We start from the raw sequence: 25,990 nt of genomic DNA, 5'->3' as shown, positions 1-25,990 counted from the left end.
TGGGAGATAAGTATCAAATAACAGAGGATAAATAGAAGCAATAAAACAATATGATTTATCTTCTATGTATCCCAAAGGATCCTTCTAAAGAGTGAGAAATTGGTTGATTAGAATTACTACTGAACACTAAAAAGGACTTTAATCCCAATTACAGACCTATGAACTACAGCTTAACTCAAAGTTAACACTAGATATAATTATCAAAGTTAAATCTATAACAAGCTTAGACCCAAATGCTGTGAGTGGTATGAAATCTTATTTCTAATTTTCCTATCGTGCCTACGTCATTTATATAAAGACGCCGTCACACTGCTGAAAACACTGCATTTGTTTTCAACCACTATCTAAGGAACACAGGTACCAAGGAAGCAGCACAGGCAGAAGGGCCAAGCGCCCAGGATATGCTTTCTGGAGAGACATCTCAGTCTTTTTGGTGGCAGGGAAAAGTTTACAAATAGATAGCTAAGCAAGTCAGGAAATGATCCCTTTTGTGATGCCCTGGGCTGTCTCCTAACTGGAAACAAAGAAAGAGAAAGCAGGCATGGGGCCAAGGACTACAATGTTCTTCAATAACCATTATAGGGAATTGTCAGAGGTTTATAAAGTACCACTTAGATGCAATTCAAAAAGCCAATCAGTCAATGATTACCAAGTGCCAAAGAGCTGGCTCTGTCCTGAGAAACCAGAGGATTCAGTAAAGCATTTCCCTTTCATTTCCCACCCACTTGGATGTCCTTAGCCAACTCCTGCCCGTCTGGAATCAGAGTCCTGTGGCTCCTCCAAATACTCAAAACAACTCATAGTGATTTCCTCCAAGTGATACTAACTACCTTCTCTGTGAAGCCCTCTAGCACTAAACCATTATGCGTAGAGAGCAAAATATGAGCATTCTCTGATTTCAGAGTTTTCACTAGCACTTCCTAAACTCCAAAGCTCCACCATCGGCAGTATTCTGACTTTGCTAACATAAAAACATGCCGCGCTCATTTTAAGACTGGAATGAGGCCAGATTACCACCACTGAGCACCTAGAACTAAAGACAGAATTGCCGCCTACTTCATTAAAATTACTCTTGTTCAATTATTTAAAAAACAAAGCAAAGCAAACAAAAACTGTTGACTCTGTGAAAGAAATAATCAACTTACCAGTGCTACCATTTAAAGTGCATTAAATGAAGCCTATTAGAACGTTAGAGAGGCGGTGACAAATTTTGGAAGGTCTAAGGTGTCTCTCTACTGAATATCAAGGGGCCACTCTGGTTTCTATGAAAACTCATATGTTCTAAATCGAGGAATAAAGCCAGGTTCCATTTGCTTTCTACTTGAGGCCCATTATTACCTAACAGATAGAATGTCAAGCCACTGGAAAAGTGTTAGGTAGGGGAAGGTGAAGGCCCTAAATCCTTGTGTACGATACTCAATAGGGCATGAATCCTGATCCTCAATCACTAACTACCTATGGTGAGTTAATCCCAGTAGCAGAGATAACACTGGGAAGGGGGCTGGCTTCAGGAGCAAAACACCTATGCTGGGGGATGCACACCTTAAAGCAACACACAAAATGTTAACAGACCAAAATGTAGCCCCTGTTCTACTCACCTCTTAAACATATTTAACTTTTCATCATTTTATTGTTTCCCCTAATATTCAAAATCTTTTTCCATTTAGGAAATACTATTTAGTCCAATTTAGTGTTATAAGAAACTCACTTTCATCTGTTACCAGATTTACTCATTAATTACATAATTACTAGTGCCTAAGAAGGTACCACTTTTTTTCCCCTCTCAGAGCCTCTATTTTTTTCATTATTCGAGGAACTCTTGTAAAGAGTACACAGTGACATAAATGAAAAACCATCAACAAATCTTGGGGAGGAGGGGGACTTTACCAAAAAAGTATTTCATATATTATTAAGTTTAGAATTCAGAAAATAGAATAATTTCAAGTATCAGCAACTTTTTATTCTTATTAGCACAGATGATAGCCATCAACACAAATGGAAATAGATTCCAGCTCCACAGATACAAACTATAAGCAAAAGCAATCCATTAAAAGGGAACACACTGTATCAGTCAGAACCTAAATACATAAAGTTGACTCCCTCCCCAGGTCAGTCTGAAGTAGGAAATTGCTTGTGTACACCACCTCATCTCACTTTAATCCTGGTATTCTTCCCAAAATCAAAGAATGATCCACATGCCCCTTTAGTTTAAAAAAATGTTCCTGGATTTTCTCTACTGTCAGCCTTATCATCAGGGAAATTTCCAATTTCTATATTCTCAATTTACAAGGAGCCTCTCTAAAGCAATATTATGTCCTCAGGATAGAAAAATCGCTTTCTTCGTTTACTCTTAAGACATATTGTAAAAAAGAATATGTAGTCTAACTAAAAACTAATTCTCACAGAACAATCCGTTCAAATATAGAATATATGTGAATCTGTAACAATATAAAGAGGATTTCTACATCAGATATTCCCCCTTGAAAATCATATTAGAGGCGCCTGGGTGGCTCAGTCAGTTGAGCGTCCAACTTTGGCTCAGGCTGTGATCTCACAGTTCGTGAGTTCGAGCCCCACAAGGAGCTTGCTGCTGTCAGCTTGTCAGGGCAGATCCCACTTCAGATCCTTTACTCTCTTTCCCTCTTCCCCTCCCCCACTCACACTCTCTCAAAAAACAAAACATTAAAAAAAAGAAAAGAAAAGAAAGAAAATCATATCTGATTGGAGAAGGCAGGGAGGTGAAAAATATCTCATTGTGTAAAAACAGAAATCTCAGCTCAAGAAAATGCTGAAAAATAAATAAGACGTGAAGGATTAAAAAATATTGGGGCACCTAGGTGGCTCAGTCAGTTAAGCATCGAATTGTGGCTCAGGTCATGATCTCACAGCTCCTTAATTAGAGCCCTGCATCAGGCTCTGTGCTGACAGCTCAGGGCCTGGAGCCTGCTTTGGATTCTGTGTCTCCGTCTCTCTCTCTGCCCCTTCCCCTCTCATACTCAGTCTCTCCCTCAAAAATAAACATTAGAAAAAAAAGAAAAAAAGGAAAATAGAAGTATTTGCTACATTTAATAAAAAGAAATATGAATGTTAATAACTGAAGTACCAGTACTTAAGTGTGTAAGGCTCTAAAGGCTTATTTTTAAAATGTAAGACAAAATATTGAAAATCTGAAATTAATCAGAAATATACAGGCAGTTTTGCTGTGAAACACAAATCATCCTAACACCACAGGTAAAATTCCTCTCCTGCTGTCTAATGGCAACTAAAACACCGATCATTACTGTACCCATCATGAGGTAGATATGTTTAGATGTTGAAGCTAAAGACATGGCATGTGATAGAGCCAATTTCTGCAATTAACAGTATACAATATTTAAAAATGGGAACACTGTCCAAAAAATCTAACTTCAGTTAGGAGCTTCAAGTGTTCCTCTCTTCTTACGTATCCTCTTCAAATTTGCAAACTCTGCAGACCTGCCATATTGCCTTTGGTTTCAATATTACTTGTATGAAGCATCATTGCTCCATTTTTGGGACCTGCTTCTAATCGTTTCACACCTTTTTACATTAATTTGATTGTAGATTTAAATTTCTAGGCTATGAAAACTAAATCTTTCCCACTTGATTCTTTGGTAACAAATATTACTGCAGATCACGTTCAATTATCATGTATGATTTCAAAGCTTATTTTTGCTATACTTCTGAAAATTGAGAAGGAAGGAGGAAGGGGGGGGAACAGAAAGGAGAGTAGAAAGGGAGGATCAACCCACCCACAAGGATTTGTACTCAATAGCTTATCAAAGCAGTACATCACTTCAGTGCAAATTCTGTACTACACACAACTCTATTTTATACGAATTCTGTAAGTACCAGTGAAGAACGAATACAATGTAATTACCTATGTACATACCTGTGTATTCATCAAAGCTTTTAGACACTGTATGACTTTGTGCTGCTTCTTCTTTACAATTTTTTCTTGTCTGCATTGGCATAAAAAACATCACTGTTGGGATTATCGCTGGACATGCAAATGTAGCTTAATTGAAAATAAAAATGAATATACTTACATTTTGCCACTAATCAGTTTTTCCAAAATGTCCAGTAATAATCCAAGCCCCTCATGTCCAAAACTTTCCACCCAACTGATAAACAGGGAAACAAAAAACAAAAAACAAAGGCAGTTATGCATGGTCAGTATTCTAGTTTAGAATATCACAATGAGATATGCTCACAAATATTTCATATTTGTTATATTCTAATCATAAATACAACATAAGAATATCATGTGCAAAATCACTCATGATACATAATCTTATTTGTGAGAGCAGTGATGGGATAAACCAGACTATGTCCATCACTTCTGTGCTCCGTGTCCAGCAACATTGTGTTGGTAGCTAGAATCTGCCCTGTGGGAAGTAACACAATGCAGAAATCAGCAAATGCTGCCAATCACCCCATCTCCCCCACCCAGAGAGCTGGCCATTAAACATTTACCAACACACCACTGGATAAGCCTCACTTTAAACTTTTACAAAGAGCAGAAATTAAAGAGGGAAGGGGCGCCTGGGTGGCTCAGTCGCTTAAGAGTCTGACTCTTGGTTTTAGCTCAGGTCATGATCTCGCGGTTCATGAGTTCAAGCACTACACCAGGCTCTGCACGGACAGTGCAGAGCCTGCTTGGGATTCTCTGTCTCCTTCCCTCTCTCTCTCCCTCTCCTGCGCTGGTTCTCACTCTCTCTCTCTCTCAAGATAAAACACATAAACTTAAAAAAAAAAAAAAAAAAGATTTAAAGAGGGAGAACTCAGATGTACGTATTGAAAACAAAAGTCTTAGGAAAATTTCTCAAACCACTGAAATGCATCCTAATTTCCTAAGTTTCAAAGTTCGATTGTTTTAAGAGTTTCATCATTATTTTTAAATGAACATTTTCATCTTGACCAAACCACCTCTTTTCATAAACCCACTGGTATAATCACAGTACACTAATGTAATTAGGACATCACTGCCAATAGACAATTGCTTACCTTGGTTATAGAAAAACTACCTTAATGGGAATTAATACATTTTTTTTTCCAGTGGTGATTTAGAAAGCTTTGAACAAGAATATCATCTGTTTTTTAAAAAGTAGGGGAAAGAAAATTTTAGGATATATAACTGTGTTTATCTCTTTGTATATGTGTTTGTATGTATGACTGTGTGTGTGTGTGTGTGACCTTTGAAAAATCAAACTTTAAAGACAAAGTTTTGTCCAATAACCAAAAGCAAAATATTATAAACATTAAGAACAAGTTTAAGTCACATACCAAGATATAATACCATTTTCTTAAGACACAATAGAACATTTCCTATGACAATAAGAAAACCAAACACATTTTTAAATGAAAACAAATATTGTTTAAAAAAAATCTTCTTCATTTGTACACTTGTGAATACAGCTTACTCACTTATAAACGTTCAGAATTTCTGATTCGTACCACACCAAAAAAAAAAGCTATTTGTCATTTAGATTGGTAGACACTTGTCAACTATTTCACTTGTCTCCTCCCTGTCCAGTCAAAGCCATGGAGTAACTAATTCAAGAATGTACTTAAGCAAGAAACATACTCTGATACCCTCCTAGGAAAAGAAAAGCCTGGAATCACTATTACAGTGAAGGTGAGAAAAAAAAAAGTTGAATAGAAGTCAGAGTTTTTAAACCAGGATGCTACTTCAAAAGTGACGAGTTTACTCTCCACTATCAGCAACACACAGATTACCTGTAGGCATTTCAAATCTCACTTTCATGTTTCATGAAACACCTACAGCATCTGCTTAACTGTTTGCCTTGTTGACATCCTACTCCGTATTTATTCTTATTTCACATGAAGCAGGGAAGCTTGAAATCAAACACATAAAGAGTAACTTGAGAGTTTTACTGGGGCCGACACTGACACACGTGGACAGACTGTATTCATTGTACCTTCCTGTGTTAGTGTCTCCAAGTGGGACTTCCTACTTTGAAGTGAATTTTTAACAATCTGTATATGCAAAAGTATAACCATGGAGACATTCAAAAGCTAACATAAATGATATAGGATTATTCATATGGCTATCCCTTTCAATCATTGTGGAAAATAAAGTCACTATTCCTAAAACTGCCTTATACCAAAATAATTTAAAACTAGGTTAATATAACAAAATAAACTTTGTTTCACTTAATATGCTCATGGTGAAGCCTACTACAGAATTTAGGAAGCTTATCGATCCAAGTAAATCAAGTTAAGTCTTTTGGTCTAATTAATAGAACATAGTTTTGTTTGTTTGTTTGTTTTGTTGTTTTTTTTTTTTTTTTTTTTAATTTATCACCCTTGGGGCACCTGGGTGGCTCAGTCGGTTAAGCGGCCGACTTCGGCTCAGGTCATGATCTCGTGGTCCGTGAGTTCGAGCCCCGCATCGGGCTCTGTGCTGACAGCTCAGAGCCTGGAGCCTGCTTCAGATTCTGTGTCTCCCTCTCTCTCTGACCCTCCCCCATTCATGCTCTGTCTCTCTCTGTCTCAAAAATAAATAAACATTAAAAAAAATGATAAATAAATAAAAAAATAAATAAATTTATCACCCTTAATATAACAGTTATAACCAGAATGCTGTGACCCACAGAAGGTCTCATATTAACTATTTTTGGACCCACTAAATAACTCTTCTGAACTATAGAATATAAGCCATTGCAGTAAAACTTACATTCACTCAAGCATATTACATATGAACTACTTCTCTATAAAATAAACTTAATAAATTAAACGTAAAGAGACATTATACCAAATTACTTTACACTGCAATCTTTTAACTCGTGGTAGAAATTAATTTCTGAATAAAATCAGAGAGAATGGTAATAACCTAATGAAAGTCAGACTATACATTTCATAAAATACATCAAAAACAAAGTGAGGGGGCAGGGGGAGGAAACAAAGATGCTTGATAACAAAAAAAAATACATATATATAATATTTAAACATAAAAAGCTGGTACTTACTGAAATATTAAAACATAAATTAAGTAAAAACGCTCTCTGTTTTCTTAGAAATTTGCAAGGCCAGCATATTGTTGTACTAACAAGTTGTCACTAACAAACCCATTCTTTCAAAACCTTGGCCCCCACCTCTACTATTTTCAGCATGATTTTTAAAAATAGGGGCAAATATTATTTCTTATCTTTTCTGGAAAAGACGTGCAAGATAAAAAGTGATATTGAGTAGGTAGGCCTGTGGTGCTGACAGAGGTTCATTGAAATCCATAGCTTTTTACAAAAGTAAAAGATTTCTCATCATCAATGTAAGAAGCAACCTGGAAAAAAAAATTATCAACTGATCTATAAATGATCAATCTTTAGGAAACAAAATCTGTTCTATTTATTCTGTGCCTGTCAGCATAGTACCATCAGGCATTATGTGGTTTAACTATAAACTGCATTCATGGATGAATAAGCACTGTGCAAATGTTTCTTCCTCATGAATAGAAATGACATAGAGATTAGTATGACATTTGTACGGGGAAAAAATTGCTTAAAAACAGCAAAAAGTAATGTGCTAAGTACTAATTTAACACAAAATCTACCTCTTAAAATTCCGTAACAGGAAATATCAAACTCTTCTTTTTTAATTGCTTCAAGAAAAACTTCTAAGTATATTGCCATTTAGCACTTCCTAGCAGGGGGCTCCATGTAAGAGAAAAAAAGAGGTGAAGAGGTAACAAAAGGAAAAAAAAAAAAAAGAGGGAGAAAGAGAGGTCTCTAGGATTACATGTCCAAACCATCTTAAAATGTTCAAAGCAGCTTACGCTTTGAAATTCAGTTGTTGCTTCCTGAGACACAGGATGAAATCAAAGGTATGCAAAGTGGTTTCCTAGGTGTTGTTGGCTTTATGAAGCAAATACAGTCATCTCAATGAGCAGAAGAGGCAATAATCAGGTCTCAGATTTACTTCCTGGCCCAAGGACACTATCCATGTATACGTTTCCCACAGACTTAAGTTAGTTATCACCTCTCTTCCCAAATGTGCTCCAAGGAAGGTAAAGATAAATGCATCATAGATTGTCACAACAAGAATAAACCAACCACGTCCTAAGGGCAACCTTACCAGTCACATACACCTGGAGAATAGGGACCATTTCTAATTTGTCTTTAAATTCCCCAGCACCTGGAATAGACTAAGCGTTCAATAAATGGTTTTAAAATAAAACTGAATCTCCTTCCATTTTTATATATAAGAAAAGAAGACACAGAGAGAGGTTATGGTCACTTAGAAATAGCATCCAGGTCTGCTGATGCCCAGATTCACACCCTTACTTTACATACCTAGAAAAAAAGTACAAAGCAATGACGCTTCCCATGCAGTATCACTGAGCCTGTTCCAACCTTCATGCCAAATACATCAATTCTGATTTCAGAACTGGTACTTATCCATACTGAACCAAGGATGATGAATCTGGAGTCCCTGTCCTTAGCTCACTTGAGGACTTGATTGACTGCAGCTCAAAGGGTGATGTTTCATTACTACTCAAACAAGTGTTCATTAACAAAGTCACTCAGCCTTTATGAAGGTCTCACTGTGTGCTTAATACTACAATAGGTATGACAAATACAAAACTGAATAAAACATGTTCTCTGCCCTTGAAAAGATCACAGACTAGTGGTTGAAACAAATGTTGAGCTAAATCATTTCCATAATATAATAAATGCTATAATCATGGTGCTAAGGGAACAGAAGATAACAGCATCTACCTCTCCTAGGAGCAAAGCAACTGATGTCTGACCTGAGTTTTCAAGGTTAAGTCAGAGAAAGAGCTGTTTCTAAGGCACTGGGAATGCATGCAAAGCCATTAAAAGAAATGGTCTGTGCCGAGTTCCAGAAATGGCTGTATGAGGTAAAACCAAAAAGGTAGGAAGGAGCTTCTGAAAAAAACTCTATACAATGTCATGGGCAATGGGAAGCCATTAGCACATGTGGTAGGCAGAATAATCTCACCCCTGCCCCCACCCCCACCCGGGAGATGGCCACGTCCTAACAGCAGAAGCTATGATTATCTGATATAGCAAAAAGAGGAAACAGAAAAGGAAATTCAGGTTACAAATCACAGGATTTTAAAATAGGGAAATGACCCTAAATTACCCAGGTGAGTCCAACCTAATGACCTAATTTACTTAAATTGAAAGCCTTTCCCCACGGGATTGGAGAGATGAGGCAGAAGAGAGATGCAAAGCATGACAAGGGCTCAAAGTTTACAAGCTTAAAGACAGAGAAAGGGGAATAGAAGCCAAGGAGTGTGGGTGGCCTCTAGAAGCTGAGACAACCCTCACATGGCAGCTAGCAAGAAAAAAGGGATGTCAGTCTCAAAACTGCAAGGAATTGAATTTGGCCATTAACTCAATCAAGTAAACATCAAGCACAAAGGATCGCTCTCCATTTATTCAGAACTTCTTGGATTTTCCTCAGTATGATTTTGTAGTTTTCAGCATAAAACTGATTGCTAGTGAAAGAATATAACCAATTTTTTTCAGGTGAAAATTTTCCTCTTAATATTGAAGTGTATAGGGCAGTATTATCAACAATATATATGCACACTGCTGTACAACACAGCTCTGAAACTTTTGCATCTTGCAAAATAAAGTCGATTTTTATCTTGAATCCAGCAATGTTGCTGCACCTACTGATTAGTTGTAGTTTTTACAGATTCTTTCAACTTTTCTATGTAAACATGTCATCTACAAAGAAGACAGTTACAGTTCTTCCTTTGGGATTTATACATTTTTGTTTCATTTGAACCTCATCACTATGGCTAGAATTTCCAGCACTGTGTTGAACAAGAGTGGTGAAAGCAAACATCCTTGCCTCATCCCTAGTGTGAGGCGGAAAGTATTCAGCCTTTCACATTTAATGTTAGCTCGAGAATTTTTGTAGATTTAGGTTATCAAATTGAGAAAGTACTCCTCGGTATTAGTTTCCGAGAGTAGCTGTAACAAAGTACCGTGAGATAGAATACGTAGAGGAGAAGTTCATTCTCATAGTTCTGGAGGCTAGAAGCCCAATGTCAGAAGTGCTGGGCTCCCTCTGAGACCATGGGTAGACCCCTTCCTTGCCTCTTCCTAGGTTCCAGTGTTAACGGCTAATCCAGGATTTCCCTACCTCCCATCACATGGCACTGTGTCTCTCTTCTTAAAAGAACATAAATTGGATTAAAAGCCCACTCTATTCCTTTATGACCTCATCTTACTCCATCTGTATTGACCCAATTTTCAAATGAGGTCCCATTGTAAGGCGCCAATTCGGACTTAACATTTTCCTGGGGGACACAATTCAATCCATAACGTCTTTCCTCTTCTGAGAGATTTTATTAGAAGTGTTTAGTTTTTGTCAAATCTTTGCATCTATTGATACGTGATTTTCTTCTTTAGCCCTGTTGATATAGTGCATTTCAGTTAAGATTTTCATGTCTATATTCGTGATGGACATTAGTTTGTAAATCTGGAGTTGGGGGTTTTGATTGTTATTGTCTTTGTTTGGCTTGCTATCAGTATCAGCCTCATAAAACAAATTGTGAATTGTTCCCCACTCTTGTATTTTCTGGAAAAGGCTGTGTAGAATTGGTATTAATTTTTCTTCAAATCTTTGGTAGAATTCTCCAGTGAAAGCATCTGTACTTGAAGATCTTTTAGGGACTCTTAAAATAGTAATTTAATTTCCTTAATAGCTAGAAGACTAGTCAAATATTCTATTTCATATTGGGTACATTGTAGTACTTTCTTCTTCAAGAATTAGTCTTTCAAATAAGTTGTCAAATTTGTGTGTTTAAAGTTGTTTGTAGTATTGTCTTATTGCCCTATCGACATTGAGTCTGTGGTGGTATTCTGTTTTATTCCTAATACTGGCAATTTGTCTCTTTTCTTCATCAATAATAAAGGTTTATCAGTTTTATTAATCTTCTCAAAGAACTACATCCCTGTTTCACCAATTTCCTCTATTGTTATTCTGTTTCCAATTTAATTGATTCTACTCGTTATCATTACCTTATTTATTTTCTATTTTGCTTTTTAGATTAAGGTGAGAACTAAAATTATTTATTGGAGCCTTTTACTTCTCTAATGTATGTATTTAGTCCTACAGATTCCCTTTCTCAGTACAACTTCAGATGTGTGCCACAAGCTTTGAAATGTATTTTCATTAACTTCAGTGTATCTTTTTATTTTCCTTGAGACTTCCCCTTTGACTCAAGGATTATATACAAGTGTGTTGTCTGCTTTCCAAATGTTTGGATATCTTCCTGTTATCTTTGTTATTGATTTCTAGTTTGAGTCTTTTGGTAGAAGAACACATTTGGTATGGTTTCAATTCTTTGAAATTTGATGAGGTTTGCTTTGTGGCTCAGGATACGGTCTAACTTGGTACATGTTCTAAGAAGAGAATGTGTATTCTGCTATTAACTGAAATGTTCTATACTATGCATTATGTACTTTTACTTAATAGTAGTGTTGAGTTCTTATATCTTTAGTGATTTTCTGCCTAGGTGTTCTATTGACTATTGACTGAGTTGTGAAGTCTCCAAATCTAATTGTGGATTTATCTATTCCCTTCAGTTCTAGTATTTTTGCTTCATATATTGTGGACATCTGTAGCCTGATATGTATATTTAGGATGGGTATTTTGGTGGATTGACTCTTAAAAATCAATCTTTTTCTTTACTCTGAGATCTAAATGATTGGATATTAAAACAGCCACAACTGCCTTTTGATTAATGTTTGCATAATATGTCTTATTATCATTTCACTTTCCATCTGTCTATATCAATATATTTGAAGTGAATTTCTGATAGAAAGCATATAATCAGGTGATGTTTTTTAATCTACTCTGCCAGTCTCCTTTAATTAGCATAACCATTTACACATAATGTAATATTGACATGTTAAGCTCTAGTACTTATTTTTTGGATCTTGTTCATTCTGTTTGTTCATTTTCTTTTGCCTGCCTTCCTGTGGTTTACTTGAACCTATTTTAGAATTCTATTTTGATTTATTTATTGTATTTTTTATTTATAGCTCCTACAGCTTTTTAGAGGTTGCTCTAGGTACATCAGAATATATCAAAGCTTATTGGCGTCATCGTCTCACACGCTTGTGCGAATGGTAGAAGTCTTCCATCCCGTTATGAATCGAATAGTATCCCTCCAATTCATACATACAGGCCCACACCCACAATGTGATAATATTTGGAGATAAGGCCTTCACAGAGATAATTAAGGTTAAGGGACATCACAAGGATAGGGCCCTAATCCAGTATGACGGATGTCCTCGTAAGAGGAAGACACCAGGATTGCACACCCACAGAGGAAAGGCCATGCGAAGACACTACAAGACAGCAGCCACCTGCAAGCCAAAGAAAGAGGCCACAGAAGAAACCAACCCTGAGGGCACCTGACCATGACCTTAAGGCTTCCAGCCTCTGGAATACTGAGAAAATAAATTTCTGTTTAAGCCACCCAGGTTGCAGCCTTTTTATTATGGCACCCCAAGCTAACACATCTCCCTTTATGCACTTTACCCTCCCCATTTAGAGTATCATTGTTATAAGTACTTCCTCTATGTACAGTGAGAACCTCATCAGACAGATAGAAGTTTTGCTTCTACCAAACATAATTTAGAAAATTCAAGGAAAGTACACTTACATTTTTATTTACACTGTACACTTTCTCTTCCCAGTATTTCAAGGATGCCTTCTTGTATTTCTTTTATTATTATTATTTTCTTATTCTTTTTCTTATTATTCTTTTATTATTTTTCTGTTTAGAAAATATCATTAGCTATTCTTTTAAGGCCAAAAATTCCCTTTGTTTTCTTTCATCTCAGCATGTCTTGATTTTGCCTTCATTCCTGAAGGATACATTCACAGCACGCAAGATTCTGAGCTGGCTGCTCTTGGCTTTCTTCATTTAAAAACTGTTTCTACCACATGCTTTGGGCCTCCATAGTTTCTGAAGAGAAATCCAGTGTCATGCCATTGGTTTTCTCCATAACCAAAGTGGCATCTCGGGTTGCTTTCAAGAATTTTTACTGTTTTCAGTTGTCAGAAGTTTGACTATGGAAGGTCCTAACGTGAGTTTCTCTGGGTTCACCCTATTTGCAGTTTCACTAGGTTTCTTGAATCTGTAGGTTTAGGTCTTTTGCCAAACTTGGGAAATATTTAGCCATTATTTCTTCATGTAACTTTGCTATCCTCCCACCTCTCAGATCCTCCTAGGATTTGGATAACAAAATGTTAAATCTTTTATTATAGTGCCACAGTTGCCCGAGGCTCTGTTTTGGTTTTGTTTTTTATTTCCTCTCTGTTCAGATTGGGTATTTTCTATTATTCTATACTGCAGTTCACCAATTCTTTCCTCTCATCCTCACATTTTGTTGTTGTGCCCCTCCAGTAGGTTTTTCATTTCAGTTATTGTAGTCTTCAATTCCAAAATTTCTATTTGATCTTTTAAAAAGAATAAAGTTTCTTCTATTTCTTTACGGAGACTATTTTTTTTTTTCTTTCAGCATATTCATACTTGCTCATTAAAACATCTTTAGGATGGTTCTTTTGAACATCTTTATTAGAATGTCCAAATATCTCTGACAACTCATTGTTGTCGTCTATTAGTAAAGGTCTCTTTGCACTCAGTTTGAAACCTTCCTCCTTTTTATTAAGACAGGTTTTCTATATTGAAACCTGGAAGCAGGTTATTATGTTATGATACTTCAGATTTTATTCAACCTCTTGTTTTTTTAGCTGGCTTCCTATGATACAGCTCAGGTGGAGGAAGGAGGACAGGCATCCCCTCAATACCGCCAGGTGAACACACGAGTCCATGCTCTCCAATTGGCCTCTGCTGATACCTCAGAAAGAGGCTTCTTGTTATTGCTGGACATGGATGGGTGTCTGAGCTCCCCACCTAGCCACCATGGTATCTCCCTGGCAGGGAGAAGTAGGACTGCCTTGTTATGCTCACGTAACCCCCACTAGAACCAATGGGAGGGGAGGTTTGTTTCCAAATCTGTTTTTGCCATGTGTACCTATTACTGTAATTAATTTAATAAAAATTACATAAACAGACAAATCACTGCCAAAGAAGCTGCTATTTCTATGAAAACCAAGCCTAATGCTTTGAAAAAGTTCTTTAAATGGCATTTTAAAAAATGCCAGAGAAGTAGACATGAACACAAGTGTTTACTATTGAGAGACATCAAAAAGACTTTACAAAAGAATTCTGTATACTTTATAAGAGCCTCTACATTTCTGTTCCACCTTAAAATACCAATATGAGGAAGAGAGTGCATCATGGATGTGGTTTGTATAATCATCTATTTCTACTCAGAAGTAGAGTAGGTGCTACTCTGACCTCCTCATCAAAAGTATAGAGGGAAAAAAAAAATGTTCAATCTTTTGAATCCAAAGAATGTTTAGGACATATGTAAATCATTTATCATTCCCTGTGTTAGCCCTAGGAACCAATAGCATCAAACAAAAGGACTTCTTCAGTAGACACACACACACTTCCATATAGTGCCTTTTTAAGTAGGTGATATTACACATTTGTTTCTTCATTTTGCTTGTGTTTTGTCTATTTTCTTATAATGAACTCCTACTTTTTGTAGTAAGAAAAATTTTTAATTACCTCCAAGAATAATCTTACATAAACACCTAGGGAAACACAAAGTTATTTTGCTCAAAATCAATATAAGAAACATCCTGAAAGGGGGAAAAAAATATCACTGGTCACATGTGACAAAGTAACGAATTTTATACCTTAACCTTAGAAGGTCAGCTTTAATACTGTGTAATATCCAAATCCAATTTACATTCCTCGGTCAGAGTAATATATCACCAATGCTGAATATAATTATAGCTTATTTTAGCTTTCATTTTCACCTACTCTTAGCAAGGTGACTATATGCTTACAATGAACCGGCAGGGGGCGGGGCGGGGGGGGGGGGGTGTAGAGGAGCACAAAGCAATTAACATGCCCTATAGGACAAAACAAACATACACCTCGATCCCAACTGATGGGCATCCACAAAAATTACACTAAATTATACAGGGAATGCAGTAACTAAATAATGTTCTGATTTAAAAATCTACCAAAATTCAAAATGCAAACATTAATACATATATTTTCTAGGAACTGACTTTTAAAGAAATTATATATTTAAAACCAGTCAGTTATTCTCACTTCTAATATTAGATGAGACAGTAGAATAACAAACTAAGTAGTCTATTCTCTTAGTTACTTTCTAGCAGTAACATATTGAAAGGTATAAACTATCTAGAAAAAGTAGTCCAAATAGCACAAAAAGAAAACCAGATGAACTGCAGTGATGTAACACAAATCACCAATAAGAAACATGAGCTCTTGATCTTTAAGTGAAAAGACAGTAAAAGAACTATAGAGTTGAAATAACATATACTGGCATGTGCTCTAATCAAAACTTTAGTCCACTATTAAAAGAAACATTGCAGAAAAAAAAAATCTTTTGGAATGTATTAAATAGGAGTAAAGGAGTTTCTTGGTATCAAATCAAAATACCATTACTTCAGGAAAGCATTAATGAATTTTTCATCTTAAACAGACTAATTTGACAACCAATATGCGAGGGGGGAAAGAACCCATTATAGTGCAGGTCTTCCACCATCTGTTTTCACCCGAAGTACTTGCTACTATTGCCCAATACTAGTCCCATAAACTTCATTATTAAGTCTATCATCTGCTCCTCATTCTGTCCAGTTCATTACTACCTTCACTCATAATGCTCCCCTCCACAGAGCTGCCTCTTCAGTTACAAACGAAACTATTTCACCTTTCAAGAGCCAATGCAAGTTTCTGTCTTCTTTGAACTCTAGTTCATCTAAGTTTCTCCATTTGCTTACTGGGTCTTACCCACTTGGCCCCAGATCTCTCTCCAGTTACTGTCCGTTTCTTTTTTACAGCATAGTGTCTCAATTGCCTCTGAAGAATGGTTAGTACAAGAAGTACTTCTTCACCATCCATTCTTTACCATCCATTTATTCCATCTCACTTCATCTGGCTTCTGCCACCCAGACTCCACAAAACTGCTTTCCTCGAAGGTCACCAAGAACGCTCCTCTTGCTCATTCTGGCAGTAACATCTTGCCCCAGGTCTCAGGAGCATTCATGTGGTTTGCCACTTGACCCTACTGAAACTCTCTTCCTCTCTTAGGCTCAGGAAACCAGCCTTTCTGGGTTCTCCTCCTCCCAAATGACCAGTGTTCAGTCTGTTTTTCTGGTTTCTCTAGCCTTTCTAGACCATGGATAACTGCTGGAGTTCCCCAGGGCTTCTTCTGAGTGTTTTACTGTATCTTCCTATCTTCCTTCCTTCCTTCCTTCCTTCCTTCCTTCCTTCCTTCCTTCCTTCCTTCCTTCCTTCCCTCCTTCCTTTTCTTTCTCTCTCTCCCCCCCCCTGCACCCCCCACCTGGACTCTCAACTATTCTCAGTGCTTTATGTACAGTCTACATATCAACAGTAGGTAGGCATCTCCACATGTCTCCACTGAGCTCCAGACTCCATTATCCAGCTGCTTGCTTGTTCATATCTCCAACTGTGAAACTCAAACATATCAAACTTAACGTGGTTAAAACAAACATTTTTGTTTTCCACAAAATGTATGAAACAAGTAAAAAAACCATCTTCCTCTATCGCTGTTAATGGCACTACTTTCGTCAGGTCACAAAATCTAGATGTCATTATTGATTCCTCCACTTCAGTCACACACCACAGCCGATCTGTCAACAGGTCCTACAGTTTGTACCTCCAGTTTATCTGCAAAACCCACCCTCTCATCACCCCACCACTACTACAATCCTCATCCAAGCCATGCTCATCACTCCTGTGACTAGGCCATAGCCTCCTTTCTGATCTCCCTGTCCACTCTATCCTCCCTTCAATACACTGTCCCCAAAGCAGTTCCTTTTAAAAGGTAAACTTAGAAATACGTGATTTCCATGGGGTGCCTGGTGGCTCTGACAGCTCAGAACCTGGAGCCTGCTGCGGATTCTGTGTCTCCCTCTCTTCCTGTCTCTCTCTGTCTCTCTCTCTTTCAAAAATAACTGAACATAAGAAATACGTCATTTGCCATGTAAATCTCGTTAACAGCCTCATACTTATTTAAAAAAATCTTATGTCTCCCCCCAAGTCACCCTTAAGGTCTCTCATGACCTGGCCACTGTCCACCTCTCTGATGGCTCCATGGCCTCTGGGATTCGACTCCCTCCCTCCACTCTCCTGCCACTCTCCACTTTCCTCACCTCAGGGTCTCTGCTGCCCGAGAGGTGCTTCCTGGCCCTGAAGCAAAGCCTAAGCTTCTCTTAACTAATTCCTTGTCTTCTTAGTCTCTTAATCTTTACTACCTCAAAGACTTCCGCTGACGAGCTTGTATCTAAAAGTGCTCTATGCACTATTCTCAGTCCCTGATTTTTTCTTAACTGAACTGGCATCTTCTGTTATATATTTTCTAGGTCTCACCCCTAGATGCCTCATTCCCGTGATACCTAGCACAGCACCTGAGAATTCTGGTTGCATGAGTAGATTAACTAATACATCCTCTGCTGTACTCTAGTGGCATTTTATCCATACTACACACTTAAAGAGCTGGTGGTATCACTTACTCTATGTGTTCAACGTTTCTCTCCAAATGTGATCTCAGCAAGCTGAAGCCAGGGAGAAGCCTTTACACCTCTATGAGTTTTCCAACAGAGAGGCGCGTGAAGAAACTCAAACCACCGGACCCCCTACCCTAAAAACTGACTGGTGGCAGCTCATGCATTTCATATTATTTCATGTTTTAACTTCCCTATTCTCTTTTCATTATTCAACTCCATTTAACATGCACCCTGATCTTCCATGTCCATGTGACAGTTCCTCAACAACAATTAATTAATTAATAATATTCTGGGCTCCTCCTCAGAATGCCACACCACAGCAGAGTTGCCTTATCTTCAGACTCAAGAATGCAAAGGCTCAAAACAAGTGCACAAAGAATATCATCACAAGACTTGATCTCAAATTATTGTCCAAAAGAGCAGCCTCTAGTGACATGTGAATTTAAGCTTAAATTGCATTTCTTAGTCACATTAAGCATGCTTCAAGTGCTCAACAGTCATGTTTTGAATACTGAACAGCACAGACCAAGAACATTTGCTGTACAAAGTTCTACTGAACTTCTGCTCAAATGAGCCTACTTTCTCTCTAGCTCTGTAGAGGCAGTCCAAGTGACCTCAGTGGATCTAACCCTAATGTGTTTATCTTTCATGAATGTTAACATATGAAAGATGTTTAACGTATGAAAACTTAGAAGACTATGAGTTTCTTGGGGCGCCTGGGTGGCGCAGTCGGTTAAGCGTCCGACTTCAGCCAGGTCACGATCTCGCGGTCCGTGAGTTCGAGCCCCGCGTCAGGCTCTGGGCTGATGGCTCGGAGCCTGGAGCCTGTTTCCGATTCTGTGTCTCCCTCTCTCTCTGCCCCTCCCCCGTTCATGTTCTGTCTCTCTCTGTCCAAAAATAAATAAAAAACGTTGAAAAAAAAATTAAAAAAAAAAAAAGAAGACTATGAGTTTCTTACATTTATTGATTGTCCCATAACAAAAGACCTAGAAATCCATAGCCAATATAGATGATAAAATTCAGTTTTATTTCACAAGTTTTTCTGAATCATAAAAATTAAAATTTCCTTCTATTGCCAATATATTTCACCTATGTATTTAGGCCTTATGTAGACAGCTGACCTTTGAACGCTGTGGGTGTTAGGGGTGCCAATTCCCCCCGACACAGTGGAAAATCCAGTATAATAAACATTTGATGCCCCAAAAACTTAGTTCCTAATAGCCCACAGTTGGCCAGAAGTCTTACCCATAACATAACCAGCTAATTAACACATACGTTGTATATGTGTTATACAGTGTATTTATTCTTACTATAAAGTAAGCTTTACAAAATGGTGAGAAATTCTAAGAGAAAATATTTGCAGGACGGTACTGTATTAATAAAAATAATTCAAATGTGTGTTGTTCAAAGGTCAACTGTAGTTATGCACTTTTTTAGGTATAGAGACAGCGAGGAATACCAAGACAAAAATCATATTTTAAGTTCTTTGCTTAACTCACCAACAATACTTTTAAAACTTTGGTAACGAGGCCAAAAAATTAGTCTCAGGAAGAAACTACACAGACCCTTCATATGTAGGCTACTAAATAATAGGGGGGTTTAGGGTCTGCAATGCAATAATTTTTCCACTGAAGACATTCATCTTCGCCAAAGAAACCAAAGTATTCAGTAAATAACATGATGCTGGTAACGGTTACAAATGTGAACATATAAGGCTTACATTCTCTGAGGACACAGACAAAGCAACTGAAAGGCAAAGTTTCTTGTATTTCACCTCTACGGTCAGGAGAAGCTGTACACGTTTAAGAGCAGCACTTTTCCCAAATTGTTGTAACACTATCTTCTGTTGTCTTTTAAACAGTAATCTAATCTTTTCCCATAATTAGTTTTCAGTCACAATTCTTTCTCTTATGCCTGAATATCAAACTACTCTATTTTAAAAAGGAAGATTTGAGACCCTGTGTTAATTGTGACAGACTTTACATATGAATTTTTGAAAATTAATCTTCACTATTCAAACAGCAATTTATATTTTATTTTAAATAGACTAGGAGATATATATTATCAAGTAGATGGGGAGGATTTTACTTCTAGGGCCTTTCAGGTCAAGTATAAATTGAGCTACACAGCTGTTATTCATCGTGTACAGAAAATACATATTTCTCAGTTAAAAGCAATTACTATATTTCCAATGCACTGTACTTTTATTGTTAACCTTGCATTCAAAGTCAAAGCTTTTCAGATACAGATAGAGTTAACTTTGAAACCAAATAATTATGACATATTTTAAAACAGCTATAAGCCAAAACCAAACTGTAGTATGAATGACAATACACAAAAGACGAAGTCTCCCGCCAGCGGGGAACATGAAGTCTTCTCGGAGATTTCTCAGAGAAATTACTCCAGCTTTGGTAGGACTGGGAAAGCAGTGGAAAGTATTGGCATGCCCTTTAAAATATCAGGTTAGTACTCATTTATAAAAATTAATATTTTCTTTCAGGGCATTTTGCATTAATATTTCATTCTTTTAAAACACTTTGGAAAGGACTTCAAAATGACCTAAAATTAGAGGGCATTTTCAACAAATATTTCTTTAATAAGCAATATTAAGAGTCATAAAAGTAATGGATACTGAATGTTAATTTAGACATAAATAATACAAGGTATATCCTAAGATATATGGTATCGTCTAAATACAGAAATAAAGAATATTAACATCTTACCTAGACTTGGTGACTTTCTATTGAAAACAACCTAGAAAAAATGCCTTGTAGAGGTAAAAGTACATCTCCCTGAGAAAAGTTCTGTAAAATAAACATGAATCCAATGGGTATTTTTAGCATACCAAAGGGGATGTTCCTGTGACTTTCACGATGTGCCATATTGTCGATTCCCTCATCCTAGCTACAGGCAGTCACACTGAAGGCTGTCGTGGACCACACCTTTTGCACTGCCTGTCAGACACACCCCTCCTCTCCGTTTCTACCCCTTAACAGCTGGTGCAAAGCCCATTCCCTTTGCCTTATCCAAGACAGAACTCCCCGCTAAAGGCAGCCTCTCATGGATCGCTCCTTTCTTTTTGGGATTCTCTTGATACAAATGCTCACTCATCCTTAGAGGTTTTAAAAATCTTTTAATCTTTCAGACTTCAATTCCTTTATATATTCCCATAGTCCTGAACTTAACTTTGAGGATATAATCGTCATGTAGTATTTATGTCCAAGAAGCAAGCAGCTAACCAGAAGAACCAAGGTGTTTAAGCAGCAATGTCTAATAGAATTTTTTTTACGGTGACATAAATGGTTTCTGTGTGCGGTTCAACTTGCTAGCCACTAGCCACAAGTGCCTCTTGAGCACCTGAAATGCTTACCCCCACCCCGGCTTCATTAGTTTAAATAACCACAAGGACCTAGTGGCTACCTTATTAAAACAGCACAGGAAGGAAAACAGAGCCATCTGTATCACGTGGCCTCCTGGCATCACTAGGGGAGGGGAAAAAAAAAAAAAAAAAAGGAAAGACAAGACAGAAGAAATAGAAGAATGTAGACCATCCAGGAAAATCTTTACCCTTCCTGCCCACTTGAGAAACTACCACTATTAATAACATACACCTATACATCTATACATATCGTTACTTCCCAAACTTTTTTCTAAGGCTTATTTTTAAAAAGAAATTTTGTATCTCATGTCTTATTTTAAAATTCTAAAACATGTCAGGCAATAAAAATAAACTGAAGCATATTAGTGAGAACATTTACTATCCTCCTCCTCTCGGTTCTACTAAAGAAGAGGCCTTCTCCTATGTTCCCCAGAAAAGAATATTAGGGATTACTTCCAGTCACTCCCTCCATCTCATTATTTGGAGATTTCCCCGCCACCCCTCCCCCCCCGCCATTCACCACCACCCAGAAGGACTGATTTATCAAATTAGAGAAGTGGGGAAGGGATCCTGACCCTGGCCTACAGCTGTCTATTCTTTCTACTGAGGACAGTGTGGGAAGTTTGATTCACTGGGATGAAGTACACTTCACCTTCACAAGTCCCAGTTGTGCTCTGCAACTTGGCCTTTCCAGGAGTCCAGAGGTTATTCCTAAGCTCACTTCTGTTATCTACTTTAACATGTTCAGAACTCAAGGGCAAAAAGGGGATGTATCCGTATCTCTTCAAAACCAATCGTTTGCATGTTTCTGTGCGAAACAGGACAGCTGTTAGAGAAAATAAAATAAAGAGTAAAAGGTCTCTTTTTTAATGTAATCGAGGGATAAGTACTAAACAGAAAAAGAAGATCTTTGGGAGGCAAAGTAAAAGTGAGGTATTGAGAAAGTATTGAAGTCAATGTGGGAGCTGAGCTAGTGACCATTTATTTATCTGGACTAAACGGACAATCTTCAAATAGAGGTAAGTTTCAAGAAATCCAGAGCAGGACAGCCCTTTGTATTCTTAGAAAGTTTATGCCCAGATCCAAGTCCTGTAGCATATCATGAAAATACTTATTTTTATCTCCTAGTAGTAAGATAAATGAAACTAAAACTTGGAAGAAATGAGAATTTAACACTTACTGACCTATTCTCTGCCCCACTAAATAATGTACAGATGCTTGACCCCTTTCTTCTCCTTCCCCTTCTTCCCCTTCAGCTGTTCTGATCTAGTTTCAAAGGGGCTCATTTTGTAGGCTCAATGCCGGCCCCCGTTAGCTTCATGAACAGAGTTCTCGTCCTCCCCCTCCAGCCCAAGGGTGGAGCAACTTCTCACTGCTGCCAATCAGGTCCTCACTGCTTCTTATGTGGTTTCTCAGTCTTTCCATCAGTTATTTAACCTATTTCTGGTATTAACTTCTTTAAAAAAAAAAAAAATTACAGCGTGCTCTCTGGTGTCTGTCTTCCCGCTAGGACTCTGACAACATATATACTACATACATATATATATGCATATGTATGTACAGTTTCATTCTGATTCCTTCCCATCTCCTTCCTAGGAAAGGATCTTTGCTAAGACTGACAAAAGCAACAGCGACTCCTCTAGGATCATAATGCAGTATAATTAAACTTTAGGAAGAGGTCCATCTGGGTATAAGTTTGACCTGTAGATATTTCAGTTTGGGTGCTTTGAAAAGGCTGTACACCCCCTCCCACCACATGTCATTTAGATCCACTGACTAAAATTAGGGGTTCTGCAGACAGGAGAGAAGGATGAAGGCCTGGGGGGCTGGACGCTAAGTCGTCCTCGCTCAAGGCATACCCTATCTCTCATCATAGTCACTGTCCCTTCCCCCAACCCAGGGACAGACACAGGGTGTAGGAAACGCAGACTTTTTACCCAAGTGGGTAAATTTACTCCTGCCATGAATTTCTAGGATGTTTTTTGAGGAGTATTATCACGTTCCACAAATCTCTAATGCCAAACCATGATTTTCAAAAAGATATAAACATCGCTTCACCCAGATAAAGTCAACAGTGTCAAATATTTATTTACTACGTTAATGAGGGAACCATCAAGATGGTGAGGCTGGTTCAAAAAGAACTAGAAAAATCAAAGGATTTTAAGGTGCCTTAAAGGATAGAAGAATGCTAACTGAAATGCAAGACTGATATCCTGCAGAGTAATAAAACCGTAACTTCTAGAGTTCAACTTTTTAATATATAATTTTATTTATTTACTTTGAGATAGAGATAGCACAAGCAGGGAAGGGGCAGAGAGACAGGGAGGGAAAGAATTCCAAGCAGGTTCTGCACTGTCAGCACAGAGCCCAACACAGGGCTCAATCCCACAAACCATGAGATCATGACCTGAGCTGAAATCAAAAGTTGGATGCTTAACCAACTTAGCTACCCAGGCTCTCCTCTAGAGCTCATCTTGGCGGGGGGGGGGGGGGGGGGGGGGGGGGCAGGGTAAGCAAAAGTAAGGTAAAGTAAAATAAGTATATGAACATATTAACTAACATAGGCACTTTAAAAATATGAAGCAAAACCAAAAAACAGTTAACAGGAATTCACCATTGACCAACTGGTCTGACAAATAAATGACAGAAAGGAGGAAGCCCTCTACTTGTCTGTTTATATCCTTCTGAGAAATTGGGATTTGGGGCGCAAAACTTTAATACTTGTTTTTCTTGTATTAAAATAGCGATCTGCAACAATTCTACCAAAAACCGTCACTGAAACAAGATTTTAAAGTTGTATCTGTGGTAACAAGAAAGTAAAGTATCCTTAAAAGAAAAATTTAAAGAGAGAGAAAGAGGAATTCAGAGAGGTAAGCCAGCCTTGAGCCCCACTTGCTCTGCCCTATGGGACAGATACAAAGGAAATCAACGTTTCCTTTGTGATTGTGGTACAGAGTCAAAGGGACAAGAGCCAAAGCCTAGAGGCCATTATCAAGGCTAGGACACATGGCAAAAATGAGAATCTCAAAGGGTCACACCTGCAATAAGAAGGTAAGCTAGAAATAAACCTATCCACCTGCCCAGTAAAGGACAAGGCAAATATGTTCTGGTAACATATAACCCAAGTTAGATACATGTAAGGTGCCCATGTGTTAAAACAAACATAACACCAAAAACAAAAGTCCAAAACACCTCAAGCCAGAAATTTTAGTTTAAGTTGGCCCTGGGTTATTAGTATCCATATGTGTCTAGTAGTTGAAAATCATTCAATTCATTCTAGCAAAATGTATCTTCAAAATAAATCTCAAAGAAAAAGTTCAAAGGGACAGGAGGCCACTCTCATTACAGAGCACGCAAAGAAACAAGACATGAGTAAAGATGGAAAGAACTAACCAGCCAACCAAATAACCAAGATCAGGCCTGAGAAATTTTCACTTACTAGATTACAGACCTAGAAAGTAGGGATACTTACTATGTTTAAAGAAATAAAACAGGATTAAAAACAAGCATGAAGCAACAAATTATGAAAAAGACAAGGAGTTTTAAGACAGAAACAGAGGCACCTGGGTGGCTCAGTAGGTTGAGTGTCCAACTCTTCATTTCAGCTCAGGTCATGATCTCAGGGTCTTGAGATCAAGCCCCACGTCAGGCTCTGTGCTGACAGAGCAGAGCTCCTCTCTCTCTGCCCCTCCCTCTGCTCACACTCTCTCTTTCAAAATAAATAAACTTAAACATAAATAAATAAAACGGAACAAGGGAGAAATAACAGGGATGCAATTATAATAATGGAAATTTAAAATGCAACATATAGCTCAATAGCATATTAGACACCAGTGAAGAAACAAGAAAACGAGAAGATCTAATAAATAAATATAAATGCTTCCAGAATATAGAGGAAGAATATAGAGGGATATAGAGGAATGTAAACTATTAAGTTGATAATAAATAATGGCATATGGAGGAAGAAGGCCTGCATCCTAACGTATATAAAATGAGGAAAAATTGTAAAGGGATAATAGCTGAAATTTTCACAAAATGTATTAAGGACACCAAACCATACTCAGCAAGCCCCCCCAAAACCCTAGAGGATAAATAGGAAAATTTCCACCTAGACACAGAACAGAGAGAAAAGGCAGATTACCCGGAAAAAAATGAGTTTTAGATCAAGAGCCAACCCTTTGAAAACAGCAATGCAAGGCAGAAGAGGAAATACTATCTTCAGTGCACTAACTTATCTAAAAGCCCTCCATTTCATGCCTTAGGAAAAGCATCCTTCAAAAGTAAAGGCAAATTAAGTCACTTTTTGACAAATTAAAGAGTTTTACCATTAAAAGACTTAGGCCAAGGGAGCCTAATAATATACTTGAAGCAAGAGTAAAATCATCGGAGACAAATGTGTAATACCCAAAAAGGAATGACTAAATGAATGTGCAAACATATATACGTATACAAATATCTGTAGTTTGACTCAATAGTAATAGCTAATTTGTGACATTAAAAAGAAAAAAATACAATTAATATATCACACAACACTAGCATACAAATTAACAGAAGGTGATTGGTGTTCAAGTATTTTTAGGTCTATGTTCTTAGGTTCAAAACACAGGATATTGCTTATTTTTGTCCCTTTTAGGCACATGAATATTAAATTTCCTTTTTGAGTGTGTACATGCTTTCTTTTCTAAGATCAGAAAGAGAAAATGTGTTCCAAAGGAAACACTTTTTTCCTAAGGAAAAAAGTGAAATGAGAAATTAAAAATCTACCCAAAAGAATTTAAGGAAGAAGAGGAAGAAGGAGAGGAATAATACAGAAAAGGAACAAAGAGCAGAAGGGTGGGTGTAAAAAGGAAGATGAACACAGTGCAAGCAGCATAAACTACTTGAAAATTCAAAATGAAATGTCAGGTACAGATTCCAATACGTTTTTACAGTGGTGATGAA

General features: G+C 37.5%; 1 protein-coding gene and 1 long non-coding RNA gene across 7 annotated transcripts in view; one reads left to right on the top strand and one right to left on the bottom strand.

Annotated features, from left to right (window-relative positions):
- Positions 1–25,990, bottom strand: part of DIAPH3 (diaphanous related formin 3) — a 509,936-nt gene that overhangs the window by 365,860 nt on the left and 118,086 nt on the right. For 5 of the 6 annotated variants that reach the window (XM_058683514.1, XM_058683521.1, XM_058683534.1 and 2 more), the window contains 2 exons: positions 4,068–4,142; positions 3,911–3,980 (listed from right to left, as the gene is read on the bottom strand). In XM_058683514.1, coding sequence (XP_058539497.1) covers positions 3,911–3,980; positions 4,068–4,142 — 145 coding nt within the window. Of the gene's footprint in view, positions 1–1,145; positions 1,267–3,910; positions 3,981–4,067; positions 4,143–25,990 lie in introns of those variants that run through there. The other variant, XM_058683548.1, reaches the window with a different exon arrangement.
- LOC131484846 (uncharacterized) lies at positions 1,334–12,504 on the top strand. The gene is made up of 3 exons (XR_009248476.1): positions 1,334–1,460; positions 8,766–8,913; positions 12,354–12,504. It is a non-coding gene; the product is annotated as an uncharacterized LOC131484846 (long non-coding RNA).

The sequence above is a fragment of the Neofelis nebulosa genome, chromosome 1 (assembly GCF_028018385.1).
Source record: "Neofelis nebulosa isolate mNeoNeb1 chromosome 1, mNeoNeb1.pri, whole genome shotgun sequence".
Taxonomy (NCBI): Eukaryota; Metazoa; Chordata; class Mammalia; order Carnivora; family Felidae; genus Neofelis; species Neofelis nebulosa.
Note: the sequence above shows the minus strand (reverse complement) of the source record. Positions and strands in the feature narration are given on the sequence as shown.